Source organism: Cupressus sempervirens, chromosome 5 (genome assembly GCF_028749045.1).
Source record: "Cupressus sempervirens isolate cs-2001-9-10 chromosome 5, ASM2874904v1, whole genome shotgun sequence".
Taxonomy (NCBI): domain Eukaryota; kingdom Viridiplantae; phylum Streptophyta; class Pinopsida; order Cupressales; family Cupressaceae; genus Cupressus; species Cupressus sempervirens.
This window is the reverse complement of record NC_143122.1, coordinates 427,316,160-427,333,172: the sequence shown is the minus strand read 5'-3', so window position 1 is coordinate 427,333,172 and position 17,013 is coordinate 427,316,160. Positions and strand designations below refer to the sequence as shown.

Sequence of the window (17,013 nt, the reverse complement as noted above, 5' to 3'; positions counted from 1 at the left end):
CCAAAACCATTGTATGATTTTCCACCATAGAGTTTTCTTTCATTCAGCTTGGTTGCATCTGCAACTAAACCAATGCCTTAGTTGCATCAAGTCAGTCTTCACTCTGAGAAAGGTGAGAATATAATTTTGAAGCTCAGTAGCTGCAGTTGGCAGTCAACTTTATTTTCCAGCAATTCAAGTTCATGATGTAAGGTTTTTAAAAATTCATAGTGTACCTGTTTCTGTTTGCCAACTTTATTCTGTGGTTATTATTTGAATTTCAAGCATCTTTATAATAATCTAAAGAAAGGTTTACATCAAGTAGCTTCTTTTATAATATTCCACGATTTCCTTTTTTTTTTTCTGAATATGATTATGGCAAAAGTTTACATATTCCTCAACAAATTGTGGGTTTTGTTTATAATTCTAAATGATTAAGCTTTTTAATCCAATTCAGCTGTAAATCATAGAATGTGTTCAGATGTTATATGACTTTTATTTTGTTCTTTTTTGTGCTATTTTATTCATTTAAAGAATATCCATCTTTCAGTAAATCTTCCACAAATAGGAAATGCCACACTAAAATTATCTTCTTATGGGTTTTTCATTGGAAAATGAAGATCTCTTATGATTCGGATATCTCAAGTGAAGGACTTTCTGGTTTAGATGAGGATGTTGGTACTGAGAGAGCAATCAATTATCGCAGCAGATGGTCAGCTGCATGTACTGATAATGGTGATAACTGGCTATTATCAAAGTCAAGGATTTGTGATCAAAGTGAATTTAAGCTCAAAGACAAGGTAAACTCTCACTAATGATCCATTTTGACCATTGTGATCACCTGTTTATCCTGTAAGTGAGATTCCTTTCCAGGGTGCAGCATATGTATTGTTGTTATTGCTTGAAATATTTATTGAAGATTAGGTGCAGAAGTTTTTTAAATATACATGCAGACATGTAATGCATTATATTATATGAAGGTTGTACGGGGACGGGGGTTCTGTGGCACGTCAAACCTTCTCTTTTAATACGATTTAATATTTATAGAAATCTGAAATAATACAGCATGACAAATCTTTTCAAAACAAGAACACTGATAAAGTTCGCAAATGTAATGTATTGTTTTTCAGTTTTGGATTTGTAATATGTTTGTAATAATAATATATGATAAATGTTAAGAAGCATAACAGAGAAGGGATTTTAAACATGAATGAGAAGATCATAAATCATATAACAATTATATATTGCAAAAGATAAACTTCTGATTGAACAGTGATAAGGTTTACTTTTAATCAGTATTGTATCAAAGTTTCAAATTGATTATGTATTGAATTAAGCTTGAATAACAAGAAGTTGATATGCAAACATAAAACTGAAACAAAAATTAGAAATTTTAATCAAGGTCCCTTTAGCTACAATACTATCCATGAGTACCCATTACTTGGGTACACGTCCCAGGGGTATGGGTACGCATACCCATACAACCTAGTATGTTTGGAATGTGAGGAAAAAATAGTTTCAGCAAAGTATGTATCAAATAACAGGTTTTCAAATCATTTGTTTAATTGTCAATGGATATGGTTGCTTGGAACAAAGCTCTGTTCAAAACATGGGTACAATTCTCAACTTCAAGTTTTTTTATAGATGGCAGTCACATGGTGGATAAGCAGATAAGGATCGCAATTAGTATAAAACAATCACCATCTGGATATATTAAATGAAACCTTACCTTCTTGACTAGGATTTCCATGCACGTCTCTCTCTTAAAAGCGAGCTAATACGTATAGTATATACCTCCAGGCTTTAACTATACACAAGATACTTCTGCATAAATGTACTTTTAAAGCCCTAATTTGTAGATGGAAGTATGAAGAAAATTTTCTTCAAAGCTGGCAAGAAATGCCCTCAATAATGTACTTTGTTGTTGGTTGATTGAGAAGGCTCAGTTTACTCCTGAGTTTGTCCATGAGATTGAAATCCATTGATGCACATTTTGGACATTACATAAGGCAAAATGGCTCAATTTACTCCTGAGTTTGTCCATGGGATTGAAGACCATTGATACGAATTTTGGACAGTATATAAGGGAAAATACAAAAGTCTCCTTATTCCGGGGGGAAGGTCTTATAAGGCTAAATAGTATGCTCACTAGGCTGTGATCTAAACAAAATTACCTTCACCTTCAACATTGTAGAAGCTATAGAAATTTCAAAGGAGTAGAATAGGATCTTCACATCAAAACATGCTCCAATGATGAGATCACACCACTTAGGTATCTAATCGGATAACTAGTCTAGATATATTATAACATTTCCTACTACCCACTAGTGACCAGTGGCTAGTTAATGGGACTGCACATGATTCAGGTTTATATATTCAAGAGAGAGAAGCACAGACAAAGTTCAATGAAAATAATCTAAATGCAACAAAATAATAAGTAATTAAGCATGGACGTCCTCTAGAGTCTAGACAATAGCTCTCAAACTTGGACCTGACTGGTGCTTGATAGAACAAATTTTGTTGTTTTTGCAAATCCTGGCAACTGAAAAAATGACTTTCAACTTTTTTAGAAACACAAAACTTCTGCAAAATTCAGTAAAAAAATGTGTCAAATGAGTTTGTAAAACTACTGGGAAGTGTTTTCTACTAGATTTGAATACAAGTAGAGTACAAAATTGCATCGTCACAGAGATATTATACCTAGCTGATAAGTATTATAATTTATGATGATCCTCTTTGAAAATCATCACCATAAATTACATATCAGGACAAGCTACAAATTACAAGACTTCACAATTTTTTTTCTTCATTCTGATTCCCAACCTTCCTTATCAGTGATCTTTTTATGGATAGTGCTTTCTCCTTGCCAACTATGTCAATCGTATTGATGTTGGTTTGCTTTGAACAATTAGCATCTCTGTGATTCCCTTTCCTACACCATTAGGAGAGAAGTTTAGAAGTGTTTGGATCTATAAGGCAATCTCTTGCAAAAAGGTCTTACTTATTGCACTTCTGACACTATATTTGTATTGGTTTTGGCTTTTGTACTCTATATGTTTTCTAACTCCACTTGCATTCTGGCATTGTTGTCTCTTTGGTTTTGGTATCCAGTAGCAAAGGGATTTGTGCATTTGGGCAGTTGTTTAGTGTTCATGGCTCACATTGACCAAAGAGTACATGGGCGCTCTAGCTTTTAGATTATAAAGTTCCCCTAATAGAATGACCCACAACTTGGCATATTTCACATAACATTGTCTGAAGACAACATGTCGAGGTGTGACCTGTTTTATAATTAGTCACCAAAGTTCTTTACCTTCTTTTGTGTTAACTCATTCATTGTGTTGTTGTATTCTTTCTTGGACACCTTTGTGTGCTCCTGCTGCCGTCAGCCTCTCTTTTGTAATTATTCAGTCCCATAGACCCTTTGTTGGTCTTTTGTTGGACATTAATATCTGTTAAGAATATTAACTAAGATAAACCTACAGGTCTGATAGTACAGACTGTACTTCCTCTTAATAGAAATATATCTCTAATGTTGGCATTTAATCATATGTATATCTCTCCTATAGGTGCCAAGTTAGGAAGGGTTATGTCCCTTGAGGGACATACCCTTTAGAAAGGATAGATAAGTAGGTTGTAAATGCAGATTATAGGACACAGTTGCAGCAGTCTGCTCCTATAAGCATTTTATATCCTGCAATTTATATCTGAGATTCTCTATCACAATAAAAGGTTAAATATTCAGTATTGTATCTGCATTATAATAAGCACTAATTTCATCAATATTCATACTACTTAGAAGATCATTCTCAGCGTATAAGACTGGATTAAAAGTTTGATTAAGAGATAAGGATTTAGCAGAAACTTTACATGGTATCAGAGCTTTGGTAATCAAACCTAGGCTCTGCTAAATTTTAGTAATCAGACTTTGTACACATCAAGCAACAATCTTCTATCTTCTATGGCTTACACAATCAGACCTGAGGACAGGTTTGATGGGAAAGAGCACTTTGAAGCTTGGAAGTTCAGAATGATGATGATTTTTGAAGAGAACAATGTAAAACAATTCATTGATGGAGCATCCAAACAACCCTCAGTTGAATCTCACAAATCTATTTGGAGCAGAGGAAATAGAGAAGCTATTCAAATCATCTTTGATGGAGTTAAAAATTATATTGTACCTATGCTTACAAAACATCAAACTGCGTTTGATATGATGAATGTATTACAAAATGCCTATGAAGTAAACAATGCAACCAGGATTCTTGCACTAAAAAGGCAACTGAATCACATTCAGATAAAGAAAGGATAATCGATAAGTTCTTACTTCTTAAGAGTTGCCGGCATTAGAGATGAACTATCAAGCATAGGAACCATCATTAGTGACACAAAATTAACACTTATGGCTATAGATGGATTGCCAGATTCATGGGAGACATTTGCACAAGGATAAGTGCTAGAGATCAGCTCTTGGACTTTAATAGACTCAAGAATGATTGTCTTCAAGAGGAATCCAGAAAACTAAAGAAAGGAGGGAAACCAAAAGTAGAAGATGAAGAACTTCACGTTCTTAATACAAACTCCTATAAAGGCAAGAAGAAGCATTTCAAGAAGAAAAAGGGAAATCAAAAGAATGGAAAGCCCAAGAAACATCTATCTAAAATAAAGTGTTTCCAATGTGAAAAATTTGGACACTATAGGTCTAATTGTTCTAAAAATTCCAAACAACAGGCAAATTGTACAAATGTCATTAGAGAAGAAGATACTTATGACCTTGAGAACTGTGTTTTGTATTCCTCTCTATCAAATGAAATTTCAAATAAAGCATGGGTAATTGATAGTGGATCTTCTAGACATATAACTGGATACAAAGAAACTCTAGATTCTTTATCAGAGAAGGTTAACTGTAAAGTTACCATTGGTGATAACTAAGCACACTCCATTGAAGGAATTGGAAATTGTACTTTGAAACTAAAATTAGGAGATACTCTTCTTCTTAAAGGTGTACTCTATGTACCAGGGATTAAAAAAAACCTAATCTCAATTACAGCACTTGAAGATGATGGACACAATGTTGCATTCGTGGATGGCAAAGTATTAACTTGGGCTAAGAACTCTTCCATCAAGAAAACAAAGTTAATTGGTCAAAGAAAGGGATATTTGTATGAATTGAATACAAAATCTAGTCGATCCATTCAAGCCCCAGTCCACGAAGCTAAAGATTCCAATGAAATATGGCACAAAAGATTAGGGTATCTAAATTTTAAAACTTTATCAACTATGGAAAAGATGGTTACTAGATTACCCAAATTAAATAAAGATCACCCTAGTATTTGCAGAGGGTGTGCTCTGGGTAAAAGCACTAGAAGTCCCTTTCATGATAGTACTAGGAAATCAAATAATGTACTAGAATTAATTCATTCAGATTTATATGGACCTATGTTTGTTGCTTCTCTTGGAGGATTCTGGTATTATATCTTGTTCATAGATGATTTCTCTAGGAAAACATGGATTTACTTTTTAAAATGCAAGGAATCAAAAGAAATCCTACAAAGATTTAAAGAATTCAAAGCATTAACTGGAATTTTTTCAGGACATAAAATTAAAACCCTTAGAACTGATAACGGAGGAGAATATACCTCAGACTTGTTTAAAAGGTTTTGTAAAGAATCAGGGATTAAGAGCGAGTACATTGTTTCTTATAACCCAGAGCAAAACGGGGTAGCAGAAAGAATAGGACAATAATAGAAGCTGCTAGGGCTATGATTTTTTACCAAAACCTAGAATATTATCTTTGGGCAGAAGCCTCTTGTACTGCTTTATATATTCAAAACAGAAGTCCTCACTCCTATCTTAAAGATAAAACACCTGAAGAAGTATTTACTAAAGTAAAACCCAATATAAGTCGTCTTAGAATTTTTGGATGTCCTGTATATATCTATGTTCCAAAAGAAAAGAGAACCAAGTTAGAACCCTCTGGGAGGAAAGGTATTTTTGTAAGGTATAGTGAAACTTCTAAAGCATATAGGATTTTCATATTTGGACAGAAAACTATTGAACTTAGCAGAGATGTAATCTTTGAAGAAGATCTTGCATTCAAAAGAGCCATAAGTTCTGATGAACCTTCTCCTTTATCTAGTTCAGAAAGAAATAGTGAATCTGGGTCCCAGAGGGAGAACTTAGAAGAAATCGAAGATGAAATTCAAAATATGAACCTTGAAGAAAATTCAAAGAAAAGACCACTTTGGGCCATTAAAACAATCAAAGCAGCTCAAGACTTTGCTTTCTCAGTATAAGAAGATTTGTATACCAACCTGTGCCTACTCCTTGCAACATGATTGGGAAAGAGCTCAAACAAGGTCGTTGATCTATTTTCCCTTTTATAGTCCATATGATTTTACATGCTCAGATCCATCTTTGATATACCTCTTGACATTTAGACTTGTTTGAGGGATAACCATCACTTACTTGGAAACATCTAAACAAGGTCTTTGTTGTATTTGGCCATCTGCAATGCCAAGGTTACCGTGAGATAGGGAGAGTTGGAGATCTCAAGTATTGGTACTAGTACCAGTACGACTATTTTTCAAAAATAGGAGATGGGGGTACTTGTAGAAGGCAATTTTTGTAATAATCCCTGCTTAGTTTGATCAAAGAAGTTGAATTTTGGCAAGTGAAATTTTGTCAAATAGTTGGTGTGTAACCCAGATCTTAAGCTCTGACACTACTGAAATATTCCAGCTCTTATTTGACCAAGAAATTAGAATTGAACTAATGGCATTTTGACAAACAATTTATGAGCAGCCTGGTATGAGAGTTCTGATATCGCTGTATACATCCAGCAAGGGTGATTCTAATTCAATATATATTCTTAAGTAGAACCGACTGTTATTTTAGATAAGATAATCCTCCCATAATGAGGATCTTAATAGTAAAACAATATTCGAGTGGAGTGCTCAGTAATGTAAATATGTTCAGAGATAACAATGGGATAATGAGACTACCCAAATTTCAACAAACAGTTGGCATACTCGTGACTGCTATTAATTGTTGATATCATTGTAACGATGGTTAATGGTTATAAACCAAACTAACAGATAACTGCCTAGCACTTTGTAAGAGTTCACAACATCGATATACATAAAATTTGAAGATTGAGTTATGAAAATTTAATCCAGCAATACTCTCCTCAATGACCCAAAATACATTCCAACTTCTACATACTATAGAAGTTATACAAAAACCGACTTAATCAATGTGAAACTTAGAGGTAGATAATATATGGATTGATTTTCAACAATAGATCATGCTGTTAGCTGGAGAAGAGAATACCTGTGTTGCTGGAGGTGATTAACACTTATGCTGCTGCCATGTGAGAAACTTTGTAAGTCCACTTAGAAGTCTCCCGTGATCACTCTTGGTCTCCTTGCCATGCTATAACTATTACCATTACTCCACTATCATTGCTCCGTAGGTATTATTGCTACGTGAGCCTACTGTGGAGTACGTAGGAGTGCCTATCTGTAGTTCTGCTAGCCCCATGTTAACCTGCTAATTGCTTGACACGAGGTTGCCCTTGTCTAGGACATGAATCAATACCAATGGGAAGCTAGTTCAAGTGAGATATTATCTCTTCTTCCTTGGCTAAGGAGTGACTGTCCACTCTGCCTACCGTCCAAGCACAAATATGCTAGATAGTGACCTGTACGTGCTAATACCTCACACTGATTTCGACCACCTATTCTTCTTTCTACTATTAAAGCTCCAACTTCTTGTAAATCAATGGATCAGTTCAAAACTCAGTTCTGAAAGTGCAATGTGAGTACTAGGTTTGTGTCTAGCCTCACTACTTTTTCTTAAGGGCTTTCGTCCTTAGGAAATATCCAGTCATAACTAAGCAACCTTTAGGATCTAAGAAAATTCATATATTTGTGGTGTCAATCCCAATGTAGCTCAACACTTTTACAACTTTATAATAACATTAAAATATTTAAATAAATCACTTAAGTCACTTGAACTTTAATATCTCTTGAAATACTTGTCTGATTGCCATGTCGTCTGAAATAGGAATCTCTCTTAATAATTCCCCATGTGATCAAATACACTTTCTAAAAATAGAAAGGCTCCATCTCTATTACTCTTGACTTACTATACATAGTAAGTATGGCAAATGGAGTCCAAAAGATATCGAACGAAGGCTAAATCCATAAATCCTTGAATGTTGGAGATGAATCAATCCTTAGAAGACCCTCTAACCACACTTATTAGCCTACGAGGATCCAATATTAGGCTAATCCCTAAAATTTTGATGCTAGCAACAAATGGGGAGATTACAGACTTGGAGATCTTAGGTACTGGTACTAGCACTGATACGACTATGGGGGTACTTGCAGATGAATTTTTTTTAATAGTTTAAAGAGTCTTATACTAAATACAAAATTGTAAAATTGTAAAACTAAAAGACCAAAGTAAATACTAATAATAATGTCATATTAATATAGAATCAAATAGTTCAAAACTCACATAATCATATTATTGTATCTCATAGTCATATCTGATTTCTGAATATCGCATATGATCATCATCATATCAGATTAATAATCTCTGAGATTAACATTGATTATTTAATTTTTAAATTCAAAAAATGATAGTTTGATGCTAAATCGCCGATATGCAACAAAAATGAAAAAACTTAGTATTGTAAATAAGAACCAAAAATCTATCTAGTATCTAGTATGATGATGATACTATCATCTACTCCACAAGTCTATGATCATCCATTTCAAGGTCTTCAGCTATCATTCTCTCCAAAATGTCATTGCTCTCCATGTTGGATATCATGTTATTATCTAAATTTTTTTTTTAATATTTCTAATTATTGCTGTTTGGGTTGGATTATGGAATAAACATAAAAAAATCAAAAGTTATTCTAATGTTATTTAAGTTATTAAATAAAATATTTAAATGATTAAATCAGTTAGATTGTTATTGGTTTTAATTTTTCATTAAAAACATTAAAATGAGGGCCAAAATACTTAAAATATTTTAATATTATATTTTACATTTAATTTTTTTTACTAGGAGACTTTAGGGGGACTTCACTTTTTGGATTCAGAGACTCATAGTCTCCAGGAGACTTCATGATGAGACTTCATCATGAAGTCTCCAACTTTTGTTGAGGTCTCCAAAGACACAAAAAGTCTCCAAGACGTGTCTCCTAGGAATGGAGATGAGTCTCCTTGTAACATTTTGTAGTACATATGGTAATACATGTTTTGTAGTGCCTTATAGATTCTTTAGATTGATCTTTGTTGAAATATGGCAAGTTCTACCTTTTTGAAATTTAAACTTGCTAGAGGGGTCACTATCTATTGATGTGACTAATTTTTTTGAAACATTCTCAAGTCTAGGTCAGAATGTTCCTATGCACCTTCATCACTTCTTTACATGTCTAAATACTTGAAACTTTCAAAATATTTGATAATTCAACCTTAAATATATTCTCTTGCCATTCCTAGGGGTTGCCTTGTTATCTTAACGTTGATTTCTTGTTTGTTTCCTTAGAGGTTTCCTTCCTGCACTTCCCTCTCTTTGTTTTCCATGAAGAAGTTCTTTAACTTTACTTCTCCAAGAAAACTTCCCTCATCAAGAGAGGATTCAGTCAAACTTAGAGATTTGTTCATTTCTTCCTTTGACCTATCTTGATTGGCAATATTAGCACACACTTCTTTAAGGAGTAGTTATTCAACAAACTTGATCTTCTCTTCTTCAATACAGTCTTGGGTGTTTGCAATTGGCTGGATGGTTTCGTATATTTGTTCTAGACTATGAATGTTACTCACACTTTTTCTTTAGATTCAAAGATGCAATCTTATTGGTGGATTTTCTCCAGGTAATCTTCTTCTTAATTCCTTTTGTTCCGCTAGTCTTAATGACCATTTGACTCTCTTGGTCCTTAAAGTTGAGGGAGTTGTCTACCAACCTCTAGCCTCCCTTCCTCAAATTTTCTCTTGGGAATTCATAGTTGGCTGGATGCTTTTGTGTATACATTCTTGAATATGACTCTTACACTTTATCTTTTGGTCCAATTTTGCTGATGTAATTGTACCGATATATTTTCTTCATGTTATCTTCTTCTTTGTTCTCTTTGTTCCACTAGTCTTAGTCGTGGTTCTAATCATGTTGTGATCTAATCTCCGCTTCGTTGGTGTTTAGTAACATTAGTTTCTTAGCTTTGACTTGATTTCTTGAAGGCAATGATGCCAATGCTCATTCCTTCATTTGATAAGACTAATAGTTGTGTGAATAAACCTACAACACAATTAGTACGAGATAAAAGAATAAGTTACTAATCTATACTTGGTATGGTGATATGACAATTTCTTTCTTTATTGGGTACAGTACTAGAATATATATGTGTGTGTTTAAAATGATAAATTATAAGAACAATGATACTATGGTTGTAGAAACCTAATATGATTTGTGTAAATGATATATATTTATCTTGCCACCTATATAACATTTACACTTCGAATTGGTTGAAAATTTGCAGAATAAAGCATGCAATCTCTTTGCCCACCCACTAAAGAGACTAGACAACGATCTATCGTTAAGCAAGATTCTTAAAGTAGGAGAATCTTAATGCTTAACAATAGTCTACTAGAAGAGAACTACATGGCTTGGTATCCACATCATTAAAAGAATTGATGCAATTAGCACAAAAGTCCACTAATGTGAAACTGGAAAGGGAAAGGAGAGAGAATTTAACTTAAGCAAGATAAACATCTATAATTTTCACAAATATCTGCTAGGGTTTTGCGGGGTATTCCCAGCTTAGGCAATACCTAGGGATACATCCTAATTGTATTGGCACATGATCATACTAGTACGTGTGTCTGAGCTAAAACTGTAGAACCCAATAACTAAGATACCAATTCGTTTGCTCGGTAATGGGTTCGGAAGTTGACGTAGATGAATTTCGGATGTGTCCGAATGCCTTGTAGAGGCTTCCACATGCGTATGGAAACCAGTATTTGGCTTTTGTCTGCATCCGGAAGCTGAATGCTGGCTTCTAGAAAGTCTCCATAGGGCATCCAAATGCTGGCTTCTGAGAAGCCTCCATAGGGCATCCAGACGCATTTAGAGGTACCCGTGGGCCTAGTGCCTATAAAACAATAAAATAGCCCAAGGAATTTAAGTTTTCTAATTTGCATTTGCTCTAGTTCAATTTTTGAGATCATTTTTTTGCAATGAAACCCTAAAATGATCCTAAAGGTGAATGTTGAAGCATTCACAACTCATTTTTGAACATTGTTTGCAACTACAACCTACTTCTCATTTGGTCTCAAGTTTGCATTGTGAAGGCAAGCTCAATATTTTGGAAGAGGATTGATCAAAGGGCGAGAGATAGCTTCCTCAAAGGGGTTTAAAGTATTTAAGGTAAGTGTTTGATGCCATTATTGAGTGTTTTGATGAATTTTTTCGAGTCCTGGAGAAATGTTTCAAGTTTTTTAAAAATTTTCTTTAAAGATGTAAAGAAGCATGTTTGGGTATCTATTTTAGTAGTTTTTTTTCACTTTTTTGCACTTTATGGATGATGTTCATAGTTGTTTTCCTAGTTAAAATGTATTTATTTTCCTATTATAGGTTGCAAAAAAGTTGATTTTCATTTTATTGTGCAAGAATGGATGCCAATGGTAGTGTTAGTCAAAGTTTAGTGGTGGGCCAAGGAGGGCAAGGGACTAATAATTTCAAAATTGATATAGGATCTCCTTTGTGGAGACATACAACAAGGATATCATAGGTTTTAGGAGGTGGTTCATACTATTGAAAGTGCAATTATTGTCAAAGTAACAAAGGAAAACCTATCAATGGTTCATATTCTTGGGTGAAGCTTCATTTTATGGGCCCTACTGGCAAAGAATTTGAAATGTGCAAAGGCAAAAATGGTATTGGGATGACTAGTGCAGAAATGGTTTTTTTTGTAAGAGAACAAGAAGTTGCTGATGGGTTGGTCAAAAGGTAAAAAAAAAAAAAAAGCTACTTGCAAGCTCCATCCTCAAAGAGCAATATGCATGCACCCACTGAACCAATTGTATCTTCTCAACACCCATTCTTGCAAGTACTTGTACCAGGAGAGGATGATGAAGAAGTGGGAATTTCAACCTGCAAAAGAGGCCCATTGCACACCACATTTAAAATGTAGGAAAGAGACTGTGCTAATGAAGCTATTGGACATTGCCTCTATGAGAATGGGCTTCCTTTCAACATGGTGAGTTCACCATGTTGGTATGGTTTTTCATGTGAAAATATTTCCCTTGTCTAGGTATAAATTTTTAGATTCTATCTATTAATGGTGAATAGGGTTTGTGGATTTTGGTCATCCAGATTTGTTAGCCTTTGAAAATATTTATTAAAACCCTGTCTCATTCCTTTTAAATTTTTCGGGCGCAAAATCCTTTTAAAAACAACTTTGGTGAATATTCTGTTTTATTTTATTTTTTCTGCATCCCCATAGTGATCTTTCCTCCCATGTTCCTCATCGTCCGATTTTGAAAAGATCTACAGTTCTCGTTATCTCGCTATAAAAAGTTGCTCACTTTTTATGCATAGCGAGCTAGCGAGTACCAGAAAATTAAAAAAAGGGACTGTGAAATAAAAGTACGGCGGTCAGCGATTTGTGTTGCGGCCAAGTTTTTAGTTACGTGCACCTTGTTAGTACCGTCAGGTAGGAAAAGGGACCCAGTAAAAATAGCCAGAAGGCGTCCCCGGAATTAGGGTTTTTTTGACACCTCGCTACCTTGCTATTGGAAGAACTAAGCATCTCGCCGTTAGTGAAGTAGTGAGGTGCCGTGAAATGTAAGACACGGTGGCCTCCAAATTCCTGGGAACCATAATTTGTCCAAGTGGCATGGTGAGTAATAACTGATATTGGCAGAAGTAGTTAATAAGGGCGATGGTGACTTGACTTGCTTTTATTTCTTCCGATGCCGCGTTTTGTTACAGACACTGGAGCTCGCAACCTCGCTATCGAAAATTTTGGGCATCTCACCGTTAGCGACATAGCAAGATGCCGTGAAGTGAACACATGGTGGGACCTCAAAGCAACGTGGAAAGGTGACTAGGATTAAAGTAAGGTTTTGTTTGTTGCCAGCAGTACAGATTTTCTTATGTCAATCAGTGTCCCAGACCCACGCCCCATTCATAAAACATATAAGGGATTCCGATCGTTGGATCAAGCTTGGATCAACGATCCTTGCTATCTCGCTATGGAAAGTTGCGCATTGTTGACTCTATGCGACATAGCAAGTATGGGACCCACCACTCTTCCAGGTACTTTGTGTAGTTTCTTTACCCTTGGATTGATCTCAGATCGACGGCCGTCGCTATCTCATCATGAAGAGTTGCTTGAAGGATATGTATAGCAAGGTAGCGACCTGTTGACACGTGTCCTTAGTCGCTAGTGGGTCTAGACGGAAATGCCATCAAGGAAGGAAATGTGTATGTGGTCAGTTCTCATTGGATTGACTGGCCAACTTGTGAAGTGGAACGACAAGTTGTCTTTTTCCGCATCCCTTGATTGTAGGATTTTTAAAGATTGGCAGCGCAAATTTAATCACAAAAGGTGGTGCCACTCTGTGTATTAATTAGACATGAAAGCTTCGTGTGTGAGAAAAAAACAGAGTATAATACAGAAGATTTTCTCATTTCCACCTTACGCGAACAAAGATTTTGAGCCTTTTTGAGCAGAAGCAATTACTGAGAAGATCGTGCTGAAATTGGTAAGATTGTGAAACAGCTTGCTCGCGAAAAGTGTGCGGAAATACAGAGAGAACTAGAGTAGAATTCAAGTAAGTACTTTACTGCAATCCCTGTAAGTGTTTTTAGTTTTGCAAAGCATAATCGAAGATGCCTCCAAAGAAGGGATTTTCAGGCAAGAAAATTCTTTGGATAGAAACGTACATGATGATTTGCTTGAGTTGCTCCCTGAGTCTACTGTTAAGACAGTACAAGTTAAGAAGTTGACCTCATTAAACCCTAGGTTGAGGATAGCAAATGGATTGTTTGATAAGGGTAATTGGGTCCAGGATGCTCATACCTTGCAAACTGGTTTAAATTTGTTCAAGAAATGGTTTGTAGAGAGGAAACTGTTTGCTCCACATGCCAATATATGGAATTTCGAGCTAGGAAAGCTAGTGGTCCCCGGTGTTTTTATGGATTATGATCTCCTTGAGGCCGTGGCAAAGAACTATAATCAAGCCACTAGGGTAGTGAGAAGAATAGATGGTGAAATTCTAATCACCATCAGTCCAGAAGAGATTAGAGAAGTTTTTCATTTGGGACCTCTCATTAGGTATCATGTGCCCATTAATTTGACAGATTTAGAAAAAGAATATATGTCTAAGAAGGATATAGTAAGACAAGGTGCACTAAAGGCCCACATTGGCAGAATTGGAACCCTACCAGCAATAACATCATCCTCTAAAGAACCTTTCAAGAAAACATGCTTCAATGCCAGGACAGTAGAGATATACAGGACCCTGTGCAGAGTTTTTGGAGAGGGTGAAGAAGATTTTATCCCTGTGAGTTTCATGTATATGATTACTCAAATCTCCTCTTTCGGTGTGGAAATAATTTTTGATTTTGCTTCTTACTTGGCTGATGAGATTCATAGTGGATTGGTTGGGATTGCTAAGGGCAAGGTGGAGAAGGCTTGGGGCCATTACTCCCTATTGATGCATATGTTTCTATTTAAGGGGGTTACATACTTTGGTAAAGAAATGGTTTTGAATAGAGAACAAAAAGGGGAAGCACTGCTAGTTCAATTATGGAGTGCAGATATGACTGGGGAGGTAGAAAATGCTAGTTTTGTTAGATTTGATAGGTACTTTGCCTCCAAACTAAGGTGCCTCATATTAAGTGACAATCCCAGAATCCCTAAGGCACTAATGCACCTCGTTAGGCCTATGGATAAACGCCACATTTTGAAAGTGTCACATAATTGGGGAGACATCATCCCATATTCAGTTTCAATTGTTATCAGAATTTATGGATTCAAGGGGACACCCCATGTTACCTTACTAGGTGCCTTTAAAGGTAGGAGTAGCTGAATTCTTGTGGCAGTTGGGAGGAGTAGAAGAAGCCTTTTTGCACAAAAGGGGGACAGGATCAATTTTTCCCACTTGCATAGTAGCCCACCAGTTTGTGATAACCAAGGAAGGATGGGTTTACCTTTACAAATTTTTGGATCAGTATAAGATGGCTGTATCTCACCCTCGTTTTTGTGATGTAGAGGGTTTCTTTAATTTGGCTCTTAGGCATAGGATCAAGCTTCGTCTAGTTGAACATTATTTTTATTTCCTTGAAGATGTAATAAGGAATGAGTACTCTCTGCAGGAGCAAGAGACAAAGAAAGAAAAATGGAGAGCCTATTCAAAAGTTTTGAATTTTATTAATTTTTTTGATGAAGATTACAACCCTCTAAGTAATGCTGTAACTACTACAGATAAAATTAATAAGCTTATGAATACATTCCCTGAAATAATGGAGGTAATGAATGAGAAGAAGCAGCATTTTATTAATTCTTTTCCAGATAAGGCCAAGGAAATAATGAGGAGATTGGGCTTTACTCCCAATATAGGGGCAGGTCCATTAATTGTTCAAAGGAGGCCAAGATATATTGTCATTTAGGATCAAAGGCCCATTGTGGATAAAGGAAAACAAATAGTTGAATCTACTAGTGCTGTTCTTGAAGAGAGGCCTCTTGAACCTTCTCCTAAGAGGAGAAAGATAATAAGTGAAGAGGAACCTCATGATGAGGGATACTCACCTTCCCAGACCCCCATGAGAATTGAGGAGCGACTCACTGATGAGCAAATTGAACAAATTGGATCACAAGGGGGAGTTTTTGTTACGCAAGTGGAGATTGATGAAGGGAACCCCTAGGAGCCTCCTGTACCCATTTTTGAGCTAACTGTAGCAGATTTTAGGGGAAGTGAATTGGATCCTGTTTTGGAACAAGCCAGTCAGCAATTTTTGTTTGATGATAGTTTTGTAAAATCTAGGGCTTTCCACCAATTTGCTTGGAGGGCAAACATGAACAATTTTGAGGAAAGATGTAAGAATTTGAAAACAGAGCATCCAGAAATGATGAAGCCTCCATTCAAAATCAAATAAAGGAACAAATGATTCAAGAGTTCCAAAATATAACCCCTGAAGAAGGGAGACAGATGGTAAAGGCTGCAAATATTTTATTATTGCCCAATTGGGATATTGCTGATGCATTAATTTTCAATTCTGTGTCAAATAATTTGGGATTGCAAGATCCAAATAAAAATGAGTTCTTGGGAATTGCATTTAGTAATGACCAAGTTGCTCTTGTCATATGGTCATTGAGAAGAGGATCTAGGGTTGTTCCATCATAGCCTGATGATTCAGAACTAATAGGGAATATCATTGTAAGGAGAGTTGCTGACACCTCACATGTACAGGCGGCCTATATGAATGTGGATTATTCTCAATTTGCCTTGGCTACTACAAAGAGGGAGGAAAAGGAAATGATGGAGTTACAGAGCAAGTATGAGGCAGTTGTGGATGCCTACAATAAAGAGGTAAAGAGGAGAATTGAGGTTGAGAACAAGCTAATGGGGAGGTCCACAAGGCCAAGAATAACATACCCTCGCCCCCCAGTTGAACCTTTTAAATCCACTCCCTTCATAGAAGTACTAGATACACCCCAAAGGCCAGAGTATTACACTGCTGAGGACTTTGAAGAAGAAAATAATAAATTGTGGGCCTTACATGTGGAGTTGAATGTGAAATATGAAGAAAAATTAAGAAAGGCTCTCACATATTTGGGGTATAAAATTGAATGGCCACTAGTTTATGATCAGTTGGCTAGGGTGATCAGTATCTGGGATGAAATGAAAGCAAGTGATGAGACTTTGAAGCCTATTGTAAATAAGTGGGTGAGGAGGAAAGAGGTGACATTTTTGTGTTATTCTGTTATAAAAACCTCCTGTGATCAAATTGAGA

At 35.8% G+C, this 17,013-nt stretch overlaps 1 protein-coding gene across 5 annotated transcripts in view; it reads left to right on the top strand.

Annotated features, from left to right (window-relative positions):
* LOC149556614 (uncharacterized) overlaps positions 1-17,013 on the top strand; it is a 335,069-nt gene that overhangs the window by 129,353 nt on the left and 188,703 nt on the right. For all 5 annotated transcript variants that reach the window (XM_089831014.1, XM_089831013.1, XM_089831015.1 and 2 more), the window contains one exon: positions 600-779. In XM_089831014.1, coding sequence (XP_089687140.1) covers positions 600-779 — 180 coding nt within the window. The remainder of the gene's footprint in view (positions 1-599; positions 780-17,013) is intronic.